This window comes from Molothrus ater, unplaced genomic scaffold (assembly GCF_012460135.2).
Source record: "Molothrus ater isolate BHLD 08-10-18 breed brown headed cowbird unplaced genomic scaffold, BPBGC_Mater_1.1 matUn_MA179, whole genome shotgun sequence".
NCBI lineage: Eukaryota > Metazoa > Chordata > Aves > Passeriformes > Icteridae > Molothrus > Molothrus ater.
In genome coordinates, this window is record NW_023416716.1 from 1 (window position 1) to 21,396 (window position 21,396).

Consider the following 21,396-nt stretch of genomic DNA (forward strand, 5'->3'; position numbering starts at 1 on the left):
AACGCCCAAATTTGGGCAAAACGGCGCAAAAGGGCTTCAAGAAATGGAACTTCCCTCACCCCCCCGGCCACCGCCATGATGGGCACAAGCTGAGCACTCCATGGTGGCCACACCCACCCCCACGATAGCCACGCCCACCCCAAATGTGGCCGCACCCACCCCACGATAGCCACGCCCACTCATCGGGAGCCACGCCCACCCCACCAGTGGTCAAACCCCATGTCCTGGTAGCCACCAGCCCCACGTGACCACTGCCATGGTGGCCACGCCCGTCCTGATGGTAGCCACGCCTACCCACAGGATGCTCATCCCCACACTAGTCACGCCCACCCCCACGATGGCTACGTCCATCCCCACAGTTGCCACGCCCATCCCCAGTAGCCACACCCACCCCAATGATAACCACGCCCACTAAATTTTAGCCACACCCACTCCTATTGTAGCCACGCCCAGCCCACTGTAGCCACGCATCCCCACATTAGCCACGCCCACCTCAATGCAAACCACACCCACCCCATGATAGCCACGCCCACCCACCATTAACCACGCCCACCACATTTTGACCACGCCCCCTTTTCCCCGGGGGGCGTGACCGCGGCGCAGGCGGGGGGCGTGGCCAGGGCCGTTTCCGGGGTTTATTCGTTCGCTGCCGTCCAATCACGAGCCCGAGCCCGGTGTGGGGGGGGGGGAAGGGGGAGAGGGGGGAGGGGTGGGAGCGCCCCGCCCCCCGCCCCGCCCCTCCCCCCCCATAAATCCATATTTATAGAATTCCGTATTTATAGCCCCGCCCCCACCCCGCGCGCTGCCCCTCCCCCACCCCGCCGGGCTCTCGGGGGGCGGGGGGGGTTGGTGGGGGGGGGGGTTGGGGAGGGGTTGGGGGGGGTGGGGGAGGGGCGGGGCCCCCCCCAGGCCCCGCCCCCCCTCAGTCGTCGATGCAAATCACCTCCCCCCCCCGGGGCTCCTTGCGCTGCTGCTCCAGCGCCTCCGCCTCGCGCTTCACCAGCACCGCGGGGCCGTTCGAGGCTGGGGGGGAAACGGGGGCGTCAGGGGGCGTCTGGGACCCCCCACCCATCCCTGGGAACCCCAGAGACCCCTCCCCACCCATGGGAACCCCTCAGAGATCCCCCTATCAATGGGAGCCCCTCGCGCTTCACCAGCACCGCGGGGCCGTTCGAGGCTGGGGGGGAACGGGGGGGTCAGGGGGCGTCTGGGACCCCCCACCCATCCATGGGAACCCCAGAGACCCCTCCCCACCCACGGGAACCCCCCCACCCAAGGGTGACACCCCCTGAGACCCCTCCCCATCCCTGGGAACCCCAGAGACCCCTCCCCACCCACGGGAACCCCCTCAGGGACCCCCCCAATCAATGGGAGCCCCTCGCGCTTCACCAGCAACGGGGGGGGTCAGACACACCCAGAGACCCCCACCCATGGGTGACACCCTTGGGACCCCTCAGTGACCCCGACCCCGCCCCCCCAGTGACCCCTCCCCAAATGACCCCTCCAAGGATCCCCCAAATGGTCCCCCCAGGGACCCCCAAATGGTCCCCCCAGGGACCCCTCGGTGACCCCTGGTGGCATCTGGCACCCCGGGGGGGATGTCCCCATTTGTGACCCCCATGTCCGATTGTCCCCAGTGTCCCCTCAGTGTCCCCACTGTCCCCAGTCTCACCGGAGATGAAGGACCCTGGTGGCATCTGGCTGTAGTTGGCCCCCCCGGGGTGGGGGAGGGCTCCGGCCGGGGGGGTCCCAAAGGTGCCCCCGTAGCTCGGGGGGGTGGCGTAGGGACCCGGCGGGAAGCTCTGGGGACAGGGACACGGCTGTCACCGCCAGGGTCACCGCCAGGGTCACCCCCAGGGTCATCCCCCAGTGTCACCGCCAGGGTCACCTCCTGGTGCCACCCCCCAGTGTCACCGCCAGGGTCACCGCCAGGGTCACCGCCAGGGTCACCCCCAGGGTCACCTCCAGGGTCACCGCCAGGGTCACCTCCAGGGTCACCTCCTGGTGCCACCCCCCAGTGTCACCGCCAGGGTCACCCCCAGGGTCATCCCCCAGTGTCACCGCCAGGGTCACCTCCTGGTGCCACCCCCCAGTGTCACCGCCAGGGTCACCGCCAGGGTCACCGCCAGGGTCACCCCCAGGGTCACCTCCAGGGTCACCGCCAGGGTCACCTCCAGGGTCACCTCCTGGTGCCACCCCCCAGTGTCACCGCCAGGGTCACCTCCAGTGTCACCTCCAGTGTCACCTCCAGGGTCACCGCAAGGGTCACCGCCAGGGTCACCCCCAGGGTCACCGCCAGGGTCATCCCCCCCATGTCACCTCCTGGTGCCACCCCCCTGCTGTCACCTGCTGTGGGGGCAGGGGACATTCCCAGGGCAGGGTGGCAGGGGCACAGGGTGACAGGGGCACAGGGTGACAATGTCCCCAAGGTGTGACAATGCCAATGTCCCCAGGGGTGACTCACGGGCGGGGGGTGGCTCTCGGTGCCCTTGCTGGCCAGGCGGCTGAGGATGCCATAGCGGGGACAGGGGCAGGGTGACAATGCTGATATCCCCAGGGGCAGGGTGACGGGGGCACAGGGTGACGGGGGCACAGGGTGACAGGGTGACAGTGTCCCCAGGGTGTCACTCACGGGCGGGGGGTGGCTCTCGGTGCCCTTGCTGGCCAGGCGGCTGAGGATGCCATAGCGGGGACAGGGTGACAATGCTGATATCCCCAGGGCAGGGTGACGGGGGCACAGGGTGACAATGTCCCCAGGGTGTGACAATGCCAATGTCCCCAAGGTGTCACTCACGGGCGGGGGGTGGCTCTCGGTGCCCTTGCTGGCCAGGCGGCTGAGGATGCCATAGTGGGGACAGGGGCAGGGTGACAATGCCGATATCCCCAGGGCAGGGTGACAATGCTGATATCCCCAGGGCAGTGTGACAAGGTGACAAGGTGACAATGCCAATGTCCCCAGGGGTGACTCACGGGCGGGGGGTGGCTCTCGGTGCCCTTGCTGGCCAGGCGGCTGAGGATGCTGCGCTCGCTCATCTGCAGGCGGGCGGCGATGGGGGGGATGCGGGACAGCGTGGCCGGCAGGCGCGTCACGTCCGCCTTCATGTCACTGAGCAGCTCCTCCAGCTGGTTCAGCACTGCCCGCGGGCACAGAGAGAGAGAGACAGCCCCGTCAGCACCGCCCGGCCCTGCTCACAGCTTACTCACAGCTTACTCACAGGTTACTCACGGGTTACTCGTGGGGAGGGGGTGGGCGGGAGATACTCACGTGAGAATGGGAGGTAGAGAGAGGGAGGGGGAGGAGGTGGGAGTTACTCAGGGGTTACTCAGAGCTTACTCAGGGTTGTGAGTGGGCAGGGGAGGGGGCATGCGCAGGGGGAGGGGGTGTGAGTAGGGTGGGGGTACTCGGGGGATACTCCTGACTTACTCTGGGGATACTCCTGACTTACTCTGGGTTTATTCCTGGCTTACTCTGGGTTTACTCCTGATTTACCTTGCCCACAGTGGAGGTACCCCTCCAGCTGTGCTCCTTACTCTGAGTATCTCCTCAAGGTACTCTGGAGATACTCCAGGGTTACTCTTTACGCTCTGGGGGTACTTGTTGGATGCCCCAGTAATACTCCAGGGTTACTCCTGCCTTACTGCAGGCCTGCACACACTGGGCTACTCCATGGCTACTCCATGGCTACTCCTCGGACATGCTGGAGGTGACTCCAGGGATATTCCTGGCATTAAATACACCAGGGATACTCCGGGTTTACTCAGCTCATCCCCCCCGAGCCCTCCAGGCTTTACTCATTAATTACACCAGGGATACTCCGCGCTTACACCGGGGTGCTCCAGCGCATGCAAACACCGGTGCTACTCCAGCCTTACTCCCAGCATGCACCGCGGGGATACTCCAGGGATGCTCCACCCAAACAGCCCCAGGCAAGGAGGGAGGAGGGAGGGAGGGAGGGAAGGGATCAAGGCGTAAACTACTCCAGAGATACACACAGGACGGCACTAGGGACATACTCCAGCTTTACACCACAGCTACTCAGCAGAGCCACCTTAGCGCCAAGCCACAACCCCTCCATGCGCCTCCCGCCTTACGCTGACTTTACTCCGAGCTTACTTGGACTTTATTGCAACTTTGCTCTGCCTTTACTCCAAATTTCCTTGGAATTTCCTCTCCCTTTGCGCTGACTTTACTTGGACTTTAGTCCAAATTTACTTGGATTTTACTCCACCTTTACACTGACTTTACTTGGACTTCAGTCTGAATTTACTGAGACTTTAGTCCCAATGTACTCAGACTTTAGTCTGAATTTACCCAGACTTTACTCCTCCTTTACGCTGACTTTAGTCCGAATTCACTCCAAATTTACTCTGCCTTTACGTGGACTTCAGTCCGAATTTACATGGACTTTACTTGGACTTTAGTCTCATTTTACTCGGACTTTAGTCCCAATTTACTCAGACTTTAGCCCGAACTTACTTGGACTTTAGTCTGAATTTACTTGGACTTTACCCTGACCTTACTCCAACTTTACTGCTCCTCTACTCATACTCTACTACTCCTCTACTCTACTCCTACTTTACTAGTACTTTACTCCAACTTACTACTACTACTCTACTCCGACTTTACTACGACCTTACTATCACTTTACTCCACCTTTACTACCACTTTCCTCCACCTTTCCAGCACCTCTCCTGGCGCCCCGTGCCCGGCGTCGCGGCGCAGCCCCGCCCCTGCCCCGCCCCAGAAAGCACACGCAGAGCAAGGAGACACCGGGAGGCGGCGTTGGGTGGGAGCAAACCCCTCTTTAATGGCGTCACAGGCGCGTACAGAGCACGAGGCGGGCGCTACACGGGCCGAGCCCCGCGCCGGGCGCGCCGGCCCTGCTGCCGCCCCTTACCCTTGTGCAGCACGGCGTTGGCCGGCTTGTTGCCCGCCAGCGACTCCTTGGACAAGTGCTGGTGGCTCTCGGCCAGGCACTCGACCTCGGCGAAGCGCGTGTTGAGCGCCATGGCGGGGTGGCTGGGGTCCTGCGTCATGTTCAGGTAGGCGGCGCGGCGCAGCTGCTCCTCGATCACCAGCGCCTGCTCCAGCAGCTGCAGCAGGAGGGGAGAAAGGAGGGGATGGGTTCGGGTGTGGGGAGAGGGGGGGAGCCCCAATTCCATCAACGGCTGGGGGGATCAGAACTGATTCCATCAACAGCTGGAGGGGTCAGAACTGATTCCATCAACAGCTGGAGGGATCAGAACTGATTCCATCAACAGCTGGAGGGGTCAGAACTGATTTCATCAACAGCTGGTGGGATCAGAACTGATTCCATCAATGGCTGGAGGGGTCAGAACTGATTCCATCAACGGCTGGAGGGGTCAGAACTGATTCCATCAACAGCTGGAGGGGTCAGAACTGATTCCATCAACGGCTGGAGGGGTCAGAACTGATTCCATCAACGGCTGGAGGGATCAGAACTGATTCCATCAACGGCTGGAGGGGTCAGAACTGATTCCATCAACAGCTGGAGGGTCCAGCCCTGATTCCATCAATGGCTGGAGGGATCAGAACTGATTCCATCAACAGCTGGAGGGATCAGAACTGATTCCATCAACAGCTGGAGGGGTTCAGGTGTGGGTGGGTCCAGCCCTGATTCCATCAACAGCTGGAGGGATCAGAACTGATTCCATCAACAGCTGGAGGGTCCAGCCCTGATTCCATCAACAGCTGGAGGCGTCAGAACTGATTCCATCAACGGCTGGAGGGATCAGAACTGATTCCATCAACAGCTGGAGGGATCAGCACTGATTTCATCAACAGCTGGAGGGATCAGAACTGATTCCATCAACAGCTGGAGGGGTCAGAACTGATTTCATCAACAGCTGGAGGGTTCAGGTGTGGGTGGGTCCAGCCCCGACCTCATCAACAGCTGGAGGGTCCAGGTGTTGGTGGGTCTAATCCTGATTTCATCAACATCTGGATGGTCCAGGTATGGGTGGGTTTAGCCCTGACCTCACCAACATCTGGACAACACAAATGTCCAGGTGTCCAACCCTGACCTCACCCAACACCTGCAGGACCCGCCCAGGTGTGGGAGCACCCTCGGCCGCCTTCCCGCTCATCCCAGCCCCTCATGCAAGGCCACCCCAGTGCCACCCAGTGCCACCCAGTGCCACCCCAGTGCCACCCCGTGCCACCCTCGCTGTCACCCCCGTGCCACCCCGTGCCACCGGTGTCCCCCGCTTTGCTGACCTTGAAGCGGCGCGCCAGGAACTTGTTCTTCATCTCCAGGAAGTTGCCCTTGGAGGCCTCGCCCTTGAAGGGTTCGTTGATGACCCCGAAGGCGCCGTCGTTCTGGATGTCGGTCCAGCGCGCGTAGCCGTGGCTGCGCGCTAAGGATGCCACCTGTCACCGTGTCACCCGTGTCACCTGTCACCGTGTCACCTGTGTCACCTGTGTCACCCTGTCACTGTGTCACCTGTGTCACCATGTCACCTGTGTCACCTGTGTCACCCTGTCACTGTGTCACCTGTCATCGTGTCACTGTGTCACCCTGTCACCTGTCACTGTGTCACCTGTGTTACCGTGTCACCTGTGTCACCATGTCACCTGTGTCACCGTGTCACCTGTCACCTGTGTCACCTGTGTCACCCTGTCACTGTGTCACCCTGTCACCATGTCACCATGGCGCCATGTCACCCTATCACTGCATCATCACATCCCCCATACACACAGCACACGGAGCCGTGGCTGCACGCTAAGGATGCCACCTGTCACCGTGTCACCTTTGTCACCTGTGTCACCTGTGTCACCTGTCACCATGGCACCATGCCACCCTGTCCCCAACACCTCCCACACACAGCACACAGAGCCATGGCTGCGTGCTAAGGATGCCACCTGTCACCTGTGTCACCTTTGTCACCTGTGTCACCTTTGTCACCTGTCACTGTGTGACCATGTCACCTGTGTCACCGTGCCACCCTGTCACTGCATCATCACCTCTCCCTGTCCCCAGTGTCCCCCACATCCAGCACACCAACCATGGATGCCACCCTCTCCTGGCTGTCACCCACATTTGTCACCCTCTCCTGGCTGTCACCTTCACTGTGGTGTCACCCTCACTGTGCTGTCACTGTCCCCAGCCCAAGGACACCCTAATCCCCTGGTGACACCCCAAATCCCCTGGTGACACCCCTGGTGACACCCCAAGGATACAGGACGATGCCAGCCAGCAGCCGTGTCACCAGTGCCACCCTCACCATGTCACCCTCAGTGTGCTGGCACTGTCCCTGCCCCAGGGACACCCCAAATCCCCACGGTGACACCCTAATCCCCTGGTGACACCCCAAATCCCCTGGTGACACCCCTGGTGACACCCCAAGGATACAGGACGATGCCAGCCAGCAGCCGTGTCACCAGTGCCACCCTCACCATGTCACCCTCAGTGTGCTGGCATTGTCCCTGCCCCAGGGACACCCCAAATCCCCACGGTGACACCCCAAATCCCCTGGTGACACCCCAAGGATACAGGACGATGCCAGCCAGCAGCCAGTAGTCGTGGCGCCGGTGCCAGATCTCGTTGAGCTTCCCCGAGGAGATGGCGGCGCGCTCCTCGTTCTGCCACAGCGTGTGCAGCTCTGCAGGGGTGGGGACAGCGGGTCAGGGCTGTCCCCTGGTGTCCTCTGGTGTCCCCTGGTGTCCCCTGGTGTCCCCTGGGTGTCCCCAGTGTCCCCTGGGTGTCCCCGTGCTCACCCGTGAAGCCGCCGTCGGCGATGTTGAACATGAACCGCGGCTTCTCGGCCTTGTCCTCGCGGCGCCCGTTGGGCCGCGGCTCCCGCTCGGCCTTGGGCTCCTCTGCGGGGAGCGGAACATTCGGGGGGTCAGGGACACATTTGGGGGGTCAGGGACACATTTGGGGGGGTTAGGGACAAATTTGGGGGGTCAGGGACACATTCGGGGGATCAGGGATGGGTTTGGGGTGTCAGGGATGGGTTTGGGGGTGTCAGGGATGGGTTTCGGGGGTCAGGGATGGGTTTAGGGGGTCAAGGATGGGTTTGGGGGTCAGGGATAGGTTTGGGGGGTCAGGGACAAATTTGGGGGTTCAGGGATGGGTTTGGGGGGCTCAGGGCACGTCTGACCCCCCCCTCGGTCCCCCCAAATCCCCCCAGCCCCAACAATAAACGAGACAAGGGGTGGGTTAAGCCCCGCCCCCACCAGGTTAGGCCACGCCTCTTTTTCTAAGCCCCGCCCAGTCCTCTTAGACCACACCCCTTCAAATAAGCACCGCCCACTCGTGCTAGGCCACACCCCCTTCTGTGAAACACCGTCCTGTCTATTAGGACGTGCCCCCTTTTATCAAGCCCCGCCCATCGTGGGTCAGGCCACGCCCCTTTCCCTTAAAGCCCCGCCCCCATTACCTCGTTTGGGGTCGGGGTCCCCCGGGCGCTCCTTGGGCTCCTCCTCCGGGGCCTTCTCGTCCCCCTTGTCCAGCCCCGGAACCTTCTCGGCCTCGGCACCTGCGGGGTTGGGGCTTTTGGGGCTTTTGGGGTTTTGGGGCTTTTGGGGCTTTTGGGGTTTTTGGGGTTTTTGGGGTTTTCGGGGGTTTTTGGGGTTTTTGGGGGTTTTGGGGGTTTTGGGATTTTTGGGATTTGGGGGTTTTGGGATTTTTGGGGATTTGGGGGTTTGGAGATTTGGGGTTTTTGCAGTTTGGGGTTTTCCAGGGATTTGGGATTTTCCAGGGATTTGGGGTTTTTGGGGTTTGGGGTTTTGGGGTTTCCAGGATTTGGGGCTTTTGGCATTTGGTGTCTTCCAAGGATTTGGGATTTTGGGTTTCCCAGGATTTGGTGTTTCCAGGATTTGGGGTTTCTGGGATTTGGGGTTTTTGGGGGTTTGGGGTTCTGGGATTTGGGTTTCCCAGGATTTCGTGTTTCCAGGATTTGGGGTTTCTGGGATTTGGAGTTTTTGGGGGTTCCCAGGATTTGGGGTTTCCCGGGGGGTCTCACCTGGCCGCTCCTCGCGGGCCGGGGGCCCTTCGGCCTCGGGGTCCCTGTGGCCGGGTCCCTCCTCCTCCTCCCCCTTGCGGGGCCCTTCGGCCTCGCTGCCATCGCCCGGCGACGGTGGCACCTCGGGGACAGGGGGCTGCGGGGACAGGAGGGGCTGTCACCCTCGGCGTCCCCATCCGTGGGGACATCGCCCCCCTGAGGGCAACACCGAGGGGGGACACGGGGACAGGGACAAGGACAGGAGGGTGGGGACAGGGTTGGGGACAGGGACAGCGTTGGGGACAGCGAGGACACAGCTGGGGACAAGGACAGGGACAAGGACAGGAGGGTGGGGACAGCATTGGGGACAGGGACAGCGTTGGGGACAGGGACAGGGTTGGGGACAGCGAGGACACAGCTGGGGACAGGGATGGGACGGAGTTGGGGACAAGGTGAAGACGACTGGGACAGGGAGGCCGTGGTGGGGACAGGGACAGGGTTGGGGACAGTTGTGTCACTCACATCTGTCTCCATCTTCTCGGGGCCTTTGGGCTCTTTCTCGTCCCTGGTGTCACCCTCGTCCCTGTCCGGGGGTGGCCCTGGCCCGTCCCCGCGCTCGCTGGGTGCCGGCGTGGCTGGGGACAGGGGACGTCAGCACATCCTGTCCCCATCCTGTCCCCAGCCGTGTCCCTGTGTCCCCATCCCTGTCCCCGTGTCCCCATTCCTGTCCCCATCCTTGTCCCCATGTCTCCATTCCTGTCCCCCTGCCATGTTCCCATGTCCCCATCCATGTCCCCATCCCTGTCCCCATGTCTCCATGTCCCCATTCCTGTCCCCACGCCTGTCCCCATGCCCATCCCCATGTCCCCATCCCTGTCCCCAGCCATGTTCCCTGTCCCTCTGTCCCCATCCCTGTCCCCATGTCCCCACCCCTGTCCCCGTGTCCCCAGCTGTGTCCCCATGACGCCCCCATTGTGTCCCCATCCCTGTGCCCATATCCCCATCCCTGTCCCCACCCCTGTCCCTGTCCCCGTGGTGTCCCCGCCGTGGGTACCGGGTGTGGGGGGCGCGGGGCTGGGGGGGCCGCTCTGCTCGGGGCTGGGGGGTCCGGTCTTGGCGGGGGAGGAGGCGCGGGACGAGCGCTTGGAGTCGGCGCTGGGCTCGGGGGCCAGCTCGGGCAGGGACCAGCGCCCGTTGATGTGCTCGAACTCCTGCACCTGCACAGGGGACGTGGAGGGGTCAGGGGATCCCAAAAACCCTGAAAATCCATCCCAAAAACCCCAAACCCCCAAAAAATCCCACCCCAAAACCATCAAAATCCACCCCTAAAACCATCAAAATCCACCCCTAAAACCTGCCCCAAAAATGGACCCTAAAGCATCCCCAGGGCCCGGCTCGGGCAGGGACCAGCGCCCGTTGATGTGCTCGAACTCCTGCACCTACACAGGGGACGTGGAGGGGTCAGGGGATCCCAAAAACCCTGAAAATCCACCCCAAAAACCCCAAAAAATCCCACCCCAAAACCATCAAAATCCACCCCTAAAACCTGCCCCAAAAAGGGACCCTAAAGCATCCCCAGGGCCCAGCTCGGGCAGGGAGCAGCGCCCGTTGATGTGCTCGAACTCCTGCACCTGCACAGGGGACACAACAGGGGGGGTCAAAAACCCCAAAAACCCCAAAAATCCACCCCAAAAACCCCAAAAATCCCAAAAATCCACCCCAAAAACCTGCCCAAGGAACCCCAGCTGTCCAGGCTGTTCCCAGGCTGTCCCCAGGTGTGTCCCCAGGTGTCCCTGCGTGTCCCAGGGCTGTCCCAGGCTGTTCCCAGGTGTGTCCCCAGGCATTCAGGCTGTCCCAGGTGTGTCCCCAGCTACTCAGCCTGTCCCCAGCCTGTCCCCAGGTGCTCAGGCCTGTCCCCAGGGCTGTCCCAGGTGTGTCCCCAGGTGTCCCCAGGTACCTTTTCCTTGACGAGGGACATGACTCCGATGGGGGTCAGCGCCTGCTGCCGGCTCAGCCCCTCCCCGTGTTCAGGCTGGGCTGTCCCCAGGTGTCCCCAGGTGTCCCTGGGTGTCCCAGGTGTCCCCAGCCTGTCCCTGGGTGTCCCAGGTGTCCCCAGCCTGTCCCCAGCCTGTCCCCAGGTGTGCCAGGTACCTTTTTCTTGACGAGGGACATGACTCCGATGCGGGTCAGCACCTGCTGCTGGCTCAGCCCCTCCCCGTGTTCAGGCTGGGCTGTCCCCAGCCTGTCCCCAGGTGTCCCTGGGTGTCCCAGGTGTCCCCAGCCTGTCCCCAGGTGTGCCAGGTACCTTTTTCTTGACGAGGGACATGACTCCGATGCGGGTCAGCACCTGCTGCCGGCTCAGCCCCTCCCTGGGGACGCCGTCCGCGAAGGTCTCGGAGCCGTCGGCGCCCGGCTCGCACAGGTGGCGCATGAACAGGGACACGTAGGCCCTGGGGACAGGGACAGCATGAACAGGGACACGTAGGCCCTGGGGACAGGGACAGCATGAACAGGGACAGCAGGAACAGGGACAGCAGGAACAGGGACACGTAGGCCCTGGGGACAGCATTCAGGGCCACTGCTGGGCCACCAACCCCGGGGACACTGCCACCACCGGTGCCACCACCACCCCTAGGCCACTGCCACCAACCCTGTGCCACCACCGCCTGAGCCACTGCCACCGCCTGAGCCACCACCCCTGATTGTGCCACTGACACTGCCCGTGCCCCTGCCTGTGCCACCTGCGCCACCATGCCCACACACCCTGCCCCAAGGTCACTGTCCCCACAGACCCTGTCCCCAGTGTCCTCACAGACCCTGTCCCCAGTGTCCCCACAGTCCCCAGTGTCCCCAGTGTCCCCAGTGTCCCCACAGTCCCCAGTGTCCCCAGAGTCCCCAGTGTCCCCAGTGTCCCCAATGTCCCCAGTGTCCCTGACATCCCTGCTGTCCCAATGTCCCCAGTGTCCCCAGTGTCCCCGCCGTCCCCGCACCATCAGCCCGTCCCCTCGTCACGGCGCCCGTGGGGGCTGTGCCGGGGTCATGGCAGGGACCAGGGACCTGCCACCGCTCTGGCGTCCCCTGGGCCACACCCGGCCCCCCGAGGGGGACACGGGGACATCGGGGGTGGCTTTGTGTCGGGCTGAGGGGGACACGGCCTCGTCCGGGCCCCAGGAACACCGACAGGGACAGCGCTCGGCTGAGTAAGGGCTCATCATGTGGCACGGGGACAGCGGGGACATTGGGGGACACTGGGGACATTGGGGACATTGAGGGGCATTGGGCACATTGGGGACATTGGGGACATTGGGGACATTGGGACATTGGGGACATCGGGGACATCGGGGACATTGGAGACATTGGGAACACTGGAGACATTGGGGACATTTGGGACATGGGACAATTGAGGGCACAGGGACATTGGGGACATTGGAGACATTGGGGACATCAGGGACATTGGAGACATCAGGGACATTGGGGACACTGGGGACATTGGGGACATTGGGGACATCGAGGGGCATTGGGCACACTGGGGACACTGGGGACATGGGACAATGGAGGGCACAGGGACATTGGGGACACTGGGGGACATTGGGGACATCAGGGACATTGGAGACATCAGGGACATTGGGGACACTGGGGACATTGGGGACATCGAGGGGCATTGGGGACATTGGGGACACTGGGGGACATTGGGGGACAATGGAGGGCACAGGGCCACACAGGAAGATGAGGGGACACGGGGACAATAAGGACATGGGGATGAAAGGACACAGAGGACATGGGGACAACATGAGGACATGGGGACACACGGACACCTCACTACCCTGCCACCACCTGTCCCCCTGACGCCACCGCCTGTCCCCAGTGCCACCACCCGGTGTCAACCCTTGTCCCCAGTGCCACCACCTCTCCCTGACATCACCTGTCCTCGATGCCATCGGCCCAGTGCCACCACCCGTCCCTGATGCCACCACCCGTCCTTGACGCCACCTTTCCCCCATAGATCCTGTGGTCTCCGCAGTGCCACCACCCCTCCCCGGTGTCCCCAGGTGTGTCCCCAGGTGCGTCCCCTTTGTCACCTACTTGAACTCCTTCTCGGTTTTGCCCCGCAGGTCCCTCACGAGCCACTGGGACGTGAAGGCGTCCTGGGGGGGCATCCCCCAGCGCATGACGGCGTTGAGGAAAGCCTTGCGCTGCCTTGTGTTGAACCCCAGCACCTGGGGGGACATCGGGGACATTGGGGACATTGAGGGGACATCGGGGGCATTGGGGGCATTGGGGACATCGGGGGCATCGGGGGCATTGGGGGCACTGGGGGCATTGGGGGCATTGGGGGCATCGGGGGCATTGGGGACATCAGGGACAACGGGGACATCCAGGGCACTGGGGACATTGGGGACATTGGGGGCATTGGGGGCATCAGGGACATTGGGGGCACTGGGGACATCGAGGGGCATTGGGCACATTGGGGACATTGGGGGCATTGGGGACAATGGGGGCATCGGGGACATTGGGGGCACCAGGGGCACTGGGGGGTCAGGGGGACATTGGGGACATCGGGGGCATTGGGGACATTGAGGACATTGGTGACACTGGGGACATCGGGGTCATCGGGGACATTGGGGACATCAGGGGCAACAGAGGGTCAGGGGGACATTGGGGACATTGAGGACATTGAGGACACTGGGGACACATTGGGGACACATTGGGGACATCAAGGGGACACTGGGGACATTGGCTGTGCAGAGTCCCCCCCATGCCTTGTCCCCAGACGTGGGCACAGTGGGCTCCAGGTGACCCCTGACCCTCTGATTTGGGGACCCAGGTGCTGAGGGGTCACTCAGGTGTCTGAGCCCCATGTGGAGGTGACCCAGGTGTCCCCAGGGGTGTCCCCAGGGGTGTCCCCAGGTGTCCCCAGGGGTGTCCCCAGGCTCCCGGGAATGTCCCCAAGCCCCCCCAGGGGTGTCCCCAGGGGTGTCCCCAGTGTCCCCAGGGGTGTCCCCAGGGTGTCCCCAGGTGTCCCCAGTGTCCCCCCCTCACCTCGATGTTGCCGCCCACCCGGGCCAGCAGTGGGGGGAGGGGTTTGTCCTTCTCGTTCCGCAGCTGCCGCTTGGACTGACGCCGGCCTGGGGGAGGGGAGGGGTCAGCAACCCCCCCCCATGGCACCCTGACCCCCCCCCCCATGGCACCCTGACCCCACCTTGGGGACACCCTGACCCCCCCCATGGCACCCTGACCCCACCTTGGGGACACCCTGACCTCCTTAGGGACACCCTGACCCCCCCCACAATGGCACCCTGACCCCACCTTGGGGACACCCTGACCCCCCCACAATGGCACCATGACCCCCCCCATGGCACCCTGACCCCCCCCACAATGGCACCCTGACCCCACCTTGGGGACACCCTGACCCCACCCATGGCATCCTGAGCCCCCCCTTGGTGACACTGTGACCCCCTTAGGGACACCCTGAGCCATCTTGGGCCACCCCAAATGCCCCAGGACCTCTGACCCCCCCTTGGGGACACTCTGACCCCCTTTGGGGACACCCAGACCCCTTTGGGGACACCCTGCCCCCCCCTGGGGACACCCTGACCCCCCTTTAGTGACACCCTGTCCCCCTTTGGGGACACCCTGTCCCCCCAGGGTCCCTCACCCTCGGGCCGCTCGTCGAAGTCCTCGTCCTCCTCCTCGGAGCCCACCGAGTACTCGGACTGGTTGTCTGGGGGACACGGTGGGGACACTCAGTGACAGCCCGGTGCCATCCCAGTGTCCCAGTGCCACCCCAGTCTGTCCCAGTGTGTCCCAGTGCCACCCCAGTGTGTCCCAGTGCCATCCCAGTCCCTCCCAGTCCCTCCCAGTGTGTCCCAGTGCCATCTCAGTGTGTCCCAGTCCATCCCAGTGCCCACCTTGGTCCTCCTGGGCGGCGGCGTTGTAGTTGACCTGGGCTTGCCCTTGCCTGGGTTCCATCCCAGTTTGTCCCAATGCTATCCCAGTGTATCCCAGTGTGTCCCAGTCCATCCCAGTCCCTCCCAGTCCCTCCCAGTGCCCACCTTGGTCCTCCTGGGCAGCATCGTTGTAGTTGCCCTGCTTGCGCACGCGCTTGCCCTTGCCCAGGTTCCATCCCAGTCTGTCCCAGTGCCATCCCAGTCCCTCCCAGTGTGTCCCAGTCCCTCCCAGTCCATCCCAGTCCCTCCCAGTCCCTCCCAGTGTGTCCCAGTCCCTCCCAGTCCCTCCCAGTGCCATCCCAGTCCCTCCCAGTGCCCACCTTGGTCCTCCTGGGCGGCGTCGTTGTAGTTGACCTGCTTGCGCACGCGCTTGCCCTTGCCCAGGTTCCTGGCCAGGTCCTCCTGCTGCTGCTCGTAGTGGTGCCTCAGCAGCTTCTCCCAGTAGTCGGGGTCCACGTTCTCCTCCTGCTTGATGATCTCCCGCTCGATCTCCTCGATCTGCCGGACACTCGGGGTCACTCGGGGTCACTCGGGGTCACCCGGGGTCACCCGGGGTCAGTGCCGTGTCGGTCAGCGCTGGGGATGGTGTGCCCAGCTCTGGTGTCCCTGTCCTTGGTGTCTCCAGCATCATCAGCATCATCATCTCCATCATCCTCATCATCATCATCCCCATCCCCATCATCATCCTTATCCTCATCATCATCTCCACCTCCATCATCATCATCATCCCCATCGCCATCTCCATCATCATCATCATCATCTCCATCTCCATCATCATCCTTATCCTCATCATCATCTCCACCTCCATCATCATCCTCATCATCATCATCCCCATCCCCATCATCATCCTTACCCTCATCATCATCCCCATCTCCATCATCCTCATCATCATCATCCCCATCCCCATCTCCATCATCATCCTCATCATCTCCATCTCCATCATCATCATCTCCATCTCCACTGTTCCCATCTTCATCATTTTCATCATCTTCATCTCCACTGTCTCCATCATCTCCATCCTCTCCAGTCCTCAACTCCATCATCCCACTGTCCCCATCCCATTGTCCCAATCCCATTGTCCCCATCCCATTGTCCCCAGTCCCACTGTCCCAATCCCATTGTCCCCAATCTCCTTGTCCCCATCCCATTGTCCCCATCTCACTGTCCCCAATCCCACTGTCCCCATCCCATTGTCCCCAATCCCATTGTCCCCATCCCATTGTCCCCATCACTTCCCTCTCCACCATCTCCAATGTCCCCACGTCCTTCACCCACCCAACATCTCTCCATCCCCGCCACGCCCACGTCCCCCAGTGTCCCTCCATGTCCCCCATTGTCCCCCCAGTGTCCCCCCAGTGTCCCCAGTGTCCCCATTGTCCCCAGCACACCTTGTCCTCCTCCCTGACTGGGCCACCTTGAATGAGCTCAGGTGCTCGTCCATCCCCTCCAGGCTCCCCAGCCCCACCACGCCCGTGTCCCTCCGTGTCCCCATTGTCCCCCCAGTGTCCCCATTGTCCCCACAGTGTCCCCAGCACACCTTGTCCTCCTCCCTGACGACGTACTGGGCCACCTTGAAGGAGCTCAGGTACTCGTTCATGTTCTGCACGTCGGCGTCGTCGGTGGCGTCCTGGTTGCGGTCCAGCAGCCGCGCGATGGCCTCGTTGTCGTAGTGGATGACGCTGCTGTCCTCCTCCTTGTTGTCCCCTGCGTGTGGCCACGCCGTGTCACGCGTGCTGGGACACGGCCGGACACGGCCACGCGTGCTGGGACACGTGGGGACGCGCTCCAAGGTGATGTGACACGGCTTTGTCACACCCCAACATGGCTTGACATGGCCCCATGTGGCTTTGTCACTTCTCAAGGTGATGTGACACGGCTTTGTCACACCCCAACTTGGCCCAACATGGCCCAGTCCAACCCAACACGGCCCAGTTCAGCCCAGCACAGCCCAGCCCACTCCAGCCCAACACAGCCCAGTCCAGCCCAACATGGCCCAGTCCAACCCAACACGGCCCAGTCCAGCCCAACACGGCCCAGTCCAGCCCAACACGGCCCAGTCCAGCCCAACACAGCCCAGTTCAGCCCAGCACAGCCCAGCCCAGCCCAGCCCAACAAGGCTGAGTCTAGCCCAGCATGGCCCAGTCCAACCCAACATGGCCCAACACGGCCCAGTCGAACCCAACACAGCCCAGCCCAACAAGGCCCAGTCCAACTCAACACGGCCCAGTTGAACCCAACAAAGCCCAGTCCAGTCCAGCACGGCCCAGTCCAGCCCAAAAAGGCTCAGTCCAACCCAACATGGCCCAGTCCAACCCAACATGGCCCAACACAGCCCAGTCCAGCCCAACAAGGCTCAGTCCAGCCCAACACGGCTCAATCCAACCCAACACGGCCCAGTCCAGCCCAACACGGCCCAGTCCAGCCCAACATGGCCCAACACGGCCCAGTCCAGCCCAACACGGCCCAGTCCAGCCCAACACGGCTCAATCCAACCCAACATGGCCCAACACAGCCCAGTCCAACCCAACACAGCCCAGTCCACCCCATCCCATTATCCCACCCCATCAATCCCATCCCATCCCCACCCCATCCCACCCCATCGATCCCACCCCACCTCATTATCCCACCCCATTGATCCCACCCCATCCCATCCCATCCCATCCCATCCCACCCCATCCCATCCCATTATCCCATCCCACCCCATCCCATCCCATCCCACCCCTTCAATCCCATCCCACCCCACCCCATCCCATCGATCCCACCCCGCCCCACCCCATGCCCACCCTCGTTCTCGTCCTTGAAGAGCTCCTCGGTGCCGAACTTGAGGATGTCGTCGAGCTCCTGCTTGGACATGGAGCCGGCCTTGGAGCCCAGCCCCGGGCGCACCACCAGGTGCGTCAGCATCATCTTGCGCTTGGCCACCTGCGTGATCCGCTCCTCCACCGAGGCCCGCGTCACGAAGCGGTAAATCATCACCTTGTTGGCCTGGCCGATGCGGTGAGCCCGGCTGAAGGCCTGAGAGGGAGGGGACGGGTCAGGACAGCGTGGGGACAGCGTGGGGACAGCGTGGGGACACACCAGGGGCATGACAGATGGGATGGGGACACACCAGAGACACCCCAGGGACATGAGGGGACAGCCTGGCCCATGGGGTGAGCCCGGCTGAACGCCTACAGGGACGGGGACATGGTGGGGACATGGTGGGGACAGGTCAGGGACACGTCAGATGGGATGGGGACACCCCAGGGACATGAGGGGACAGCCTGGCCCATGGGGCGAGCTCCACTGAAGGCCTGCAAGGACAGGGACACTGTCCAGGTGCCTGATTCTGGGAGATGGCACTGGCCAGGTGACACTGTCCAGGTGACACTGACCAGGTGCCCAGTGATGGCATTACACAGGTGACAGTGCCCAGGTGCCCGGTTTCTGGGGATGGCACTGGCCAGGTGCCAGTGCCCAGGTGTGTGACACTGGCCAGGTGCCCAGTGATGGCATTACACAGGTGCCAGCGCCCAGGTGTGTGACAGTGCCCAGGTGTGTGACAGTGCCCAGGTGTGTGACATGGGCCAGGTGCCAGTGCCCAGGTATGTGACAGTGCCCAGGTGCCAGTGCCCAGGTGTGTGACACTGGCCAGGTGCCCAGTGATGGCATTACACAGGTGCCAGTGCCCAGGTGTGTGACAGTGCCCAGGTGCCCAGTGATGGCATTACACAGGTGCCAGTGCCCGGGTGTGTGACAGTGCCCAGGTATGTGACAGTGCCCAGGTGCCAGTGCCCAGGTGTGTGACAGTGCCCAGGTATGTGACAGTGCCCAGGTGCCAGTGCCCGGGTGTGTGACACTGTCCAGGTGCCCAGTGATGGCATTACACAGGTGACAGTGCCCAGGTGACAGTGCCCAGGTGACAGTGCCCAGGTTTGTGACAGTGTCCAGGTGTGTGACAGTGCCCAGGTGCCAGCGCCCAGGTGTGTGACAGTGCCCAGGTGCCCAGTGATGGCATTACACAGGTGACAGTGCCCAGGTGTGTGACAGTGCCCAGGTGTGTGACACTGGCCAGGTGCCCAGTGATGGCATTACACAGGTGCCAGCGCCCAGGTGTGTGACAGTGCCCAGGTGTGTGACAGTGCCCAGGTGCCAGTGCCCAGGTGTGTGACAGTGTCCAGGTGCCCAGTGATGGCATTACACAGGTGCCAGTGCCCAGGTGTGTGACAGTGCCCGGGTGTGTGACAGTGCCCAGGTGCCCAGTGATGGCATTACACAGGTGCCAGTGCCCAGGTATGTGACAGTGCCCAGGTATGTGACAGTGCCCAGGTGTGTGACAGTGCCCAGGTGCCCAGTGATGGCATTACACAGGTGCCAGTGCCCAGGTGTGTGACAGTGCCCAGGTGCCAGTGCCCGGTGCCCACCTGGATGTCGTTGTGGGGGTTCCAGTCCGAGTCGAAGATCACCACCGTGTCGGCCGTTGCCAGGTTGATGCCGAGGCCCCCGGCCCGCGTCGACAGCAGGAAACAGAACTGCTGCGCCCCCGGCGCTGCCCCCCCGGCGTCAGTGACGGACCCAAAACACCCCAAATTCACCCCAAAATCACCCTCACACTGCTGCGCCCCCGGCGCTGCCCCCCCGGCCTCAGTGACGGACCCAAAACACCCCAAATTCACCCCAAAATCACCCCAAAACCACCCCCCCAGTGCTACCCCGCCAGCATCAGTGACGGACCCAAAATACCCCAAAACCACCTGAATTCCTCAAGACACCTGAACTCCCCCTGTCCCCATGCCTGTCCCTGTCCCCTGTCCCTGTCCCCATCCCTGTCCCTGTCATTGTCCCCATCCCTGTCCCCTGTCCCCATCCCTGTCCCATCCCCTCTGTCCCCATCCCTGTCCTCTGTCCCCATCCGTGTCCCCTGTCCCTGTCCCCATCCCTGTCCCCTGTCCCTGTCCCCTGTCCCCTGTCCCCTGTCCCTGTCCCCTGTCCCTGTCCCCATCCCTGTCCCCTCTGTCCCCATCCCTGTCCCTGTCCCCTGTCCCCTCTGTCCCCGTCCCCATCCCTGTCCCTGTCCCTGTCCCCATCCCTGTCCCCTCTGTCCCCATCCCTGTCCCCATCCCCGTCCCTGTCCCCGTCCCTGTCCCCTCTGTCCCCGTCCCTGTCCCCTGTCCCTACCGTTGAAGCGGTCGATGGCCTCCTGCCGCAGGGCCCCGGTGATGCCGCCGTCGATGCGCTCGTACTTGTAGCCCTCGTAGTCCAGGAAATCCTCCAGCAGGTCCAGCATCTTCGTCATCTGTGAGCACTGGTCAGACTGGGAGGCACTGGGAGGGACTGGGAGGGACTGGGAGGCACTGGGAGGGACTGGGAGGGACTGGGAGGGACTGGGAGGGACTGGGAGGGACTGGAAGAGACTGGGAGGGAACTGGGAGGGACTGGGAGGGACTGCAGACCCTGTACTGGGCACACTGGGAGGGACTGGGAGGGACTGGGAGAGCCCATACTGGGCAGACTGGGGGGATTTGGGGTATTTTGGGGTCCCACTGGGAGAAGATGAGCACGCGGTGGTTCTGGGGGTGGTTTTGGGGATATTTTGGGATATTTTGGGATATTTTGGGGTGGTTTTGGGTCCCACCTGGGAGAAGATGAGCACGCGGTGGTTCTGCTCCTTCAGCTTGCGCAGCATCTTCTGCAGCAGCAGCAGCTTCCCCGAGGCCTTGATCAGGGCCCCGCCCTCGTAGGCGCCACTCGGCAGCTTCGGGGACTCCTGGGGACAGGGACACCGCCAGGTCACCCATGGGGACACTGCCAGGTCACCCACAGGGACAGGTGTCCCCCCATGATCTCCATGTCCCCTGCTCCTCCACCCCATGTCCCTCTGTCCTTGCCATGTCACTCCAACCCCTTCTTGTCCCCACATCCCTCCATGTCCGTCCCCATGTCCCCTCCCTGTCCCCATGTCCCCCCATGTCCTCTCCTTGTCCCCACTGTCCCTGGTATCCCCGTGTCCCTGGTGTCCCCATGTCCCCTCACACTCCCAGCTGTCCCCCCATGTCCGTGGTGTCCCTGTGTCTCCATGTCCCCCCACACCCCCAACTGTCCCCATGTCCCCACTGTCCCTGGTGTCCCTGGTGTCCCCGTGTCCCCTCACACCCCCGGTGTCCCCACGTCCCCACTGTCCCCGGTGTCCCCATGTCCCTGGTGTCCCCGTGTCCCCCCACACCCCCCGCTGTCCCCCCACATCCCCGCTGCCCCCATGTCCCCACTGTCCCCGATGTCCCCATGTCCCCACTGTCCCCGGAGTCCCCATGTCCCCACTGTCCCTGGTGTCCCCGTGTCCCCTCACAGCCCCCGCTGTCCCCCCATGTCCCCACTGTCCCTGTTGTCCCCGTGTCCCCCCACACCCCCTGGTGCCCCCCCACGTCGCCGCTGTCCCCATGTCCCTGGTGTCCCCATGTCCCCCCACACCCCCAACTGTCCCCATGTCCCCACTGTCCCTGGT

At 63.0% G+C, this 21,396-nt stretch overlaps 1 protein-coding gene across 1 annotated transcript in view; it reads right to left on the bottom strand.

The window, feature by feature from the left end:
* Nucleotides 1-621: 621 nt before the first annotated feature.
* CHD3 (chromodomain helicase DNA binding protein 3) overlaps nt 622-21,396 on the bottom strand; it is a 51,303-nt gene continuing 30,528 nt past the window's right edge. The window contains exons 21-41 of the mRNA XM_054518419.1: nt 20,530-20,661; nt 20,073-20,190; nt 19,319-19,443; nt 17,699-17,930; nt 16,453-16,619; nt 15,236-15,413; nt 14,624-14,689; nt 14,008-14,093; nt 13,051-13,184; nt 11,273-11,417; nt 10,022-10,184; nt 9,490-9,602; nt 8,989-9,124; nt 8,404-8,502; nt 7,739-7,840; nt 7,515-7,623; nt 6,239-6,371; nt 4,899-5,094; nt 2,971-3,134; nt 1,673-1,802; nt 622-1,023 (exon numbers count right to left, since the gene is read on the bottom strand). Of these exons, the coding sequence (XP_054374394.1) occupies nt 923-1,023; nt 1,673-1,802; nt 2,971-3,134; nt 4,899-5,094; nt 6,239-6,371; nt 7,515-7,623; nt 7,739-7,840; nt 8,404-8,502; nt 8,989-9,124; nt 9,490-9,602; nt 10,022-10,184; nt 11,273-11,417; nt 13,051-13,184; nt 14,008-14,093; nt 14,624-14,689; nt 15,236-15,413; nt 16,453-16,619; nt 17,699-17,930; nt 19,319-19,443; nt 20,073-20,190; nt 20,530-20,661 (2,829 nt within the window). The 3' untranslated portion in view covers nt 622-922. The remainder of the gene's footprint in view (nt 1,024-1,672; nt 1,803-2,970; nt 3,135-4,898; nt 5,095-6,238; nt 6,372-7,514; nt 7,624-7,738; nt 7,841-8,403; nt 8,503-8,988; nt 9,125-9,489; nt 9,603-10,021; nt 10,185-11,272; nt 11,418-13,050; nt 13,185-14,007; nt 14,094-14,623; nt 14,690-15,235; nt 15,414-16,452; nt 16,620-17,698; nt 17,931-19,318; nt 19,444-20,072; nt 20,191-20,529; nt 20,662-21,396) is intronic.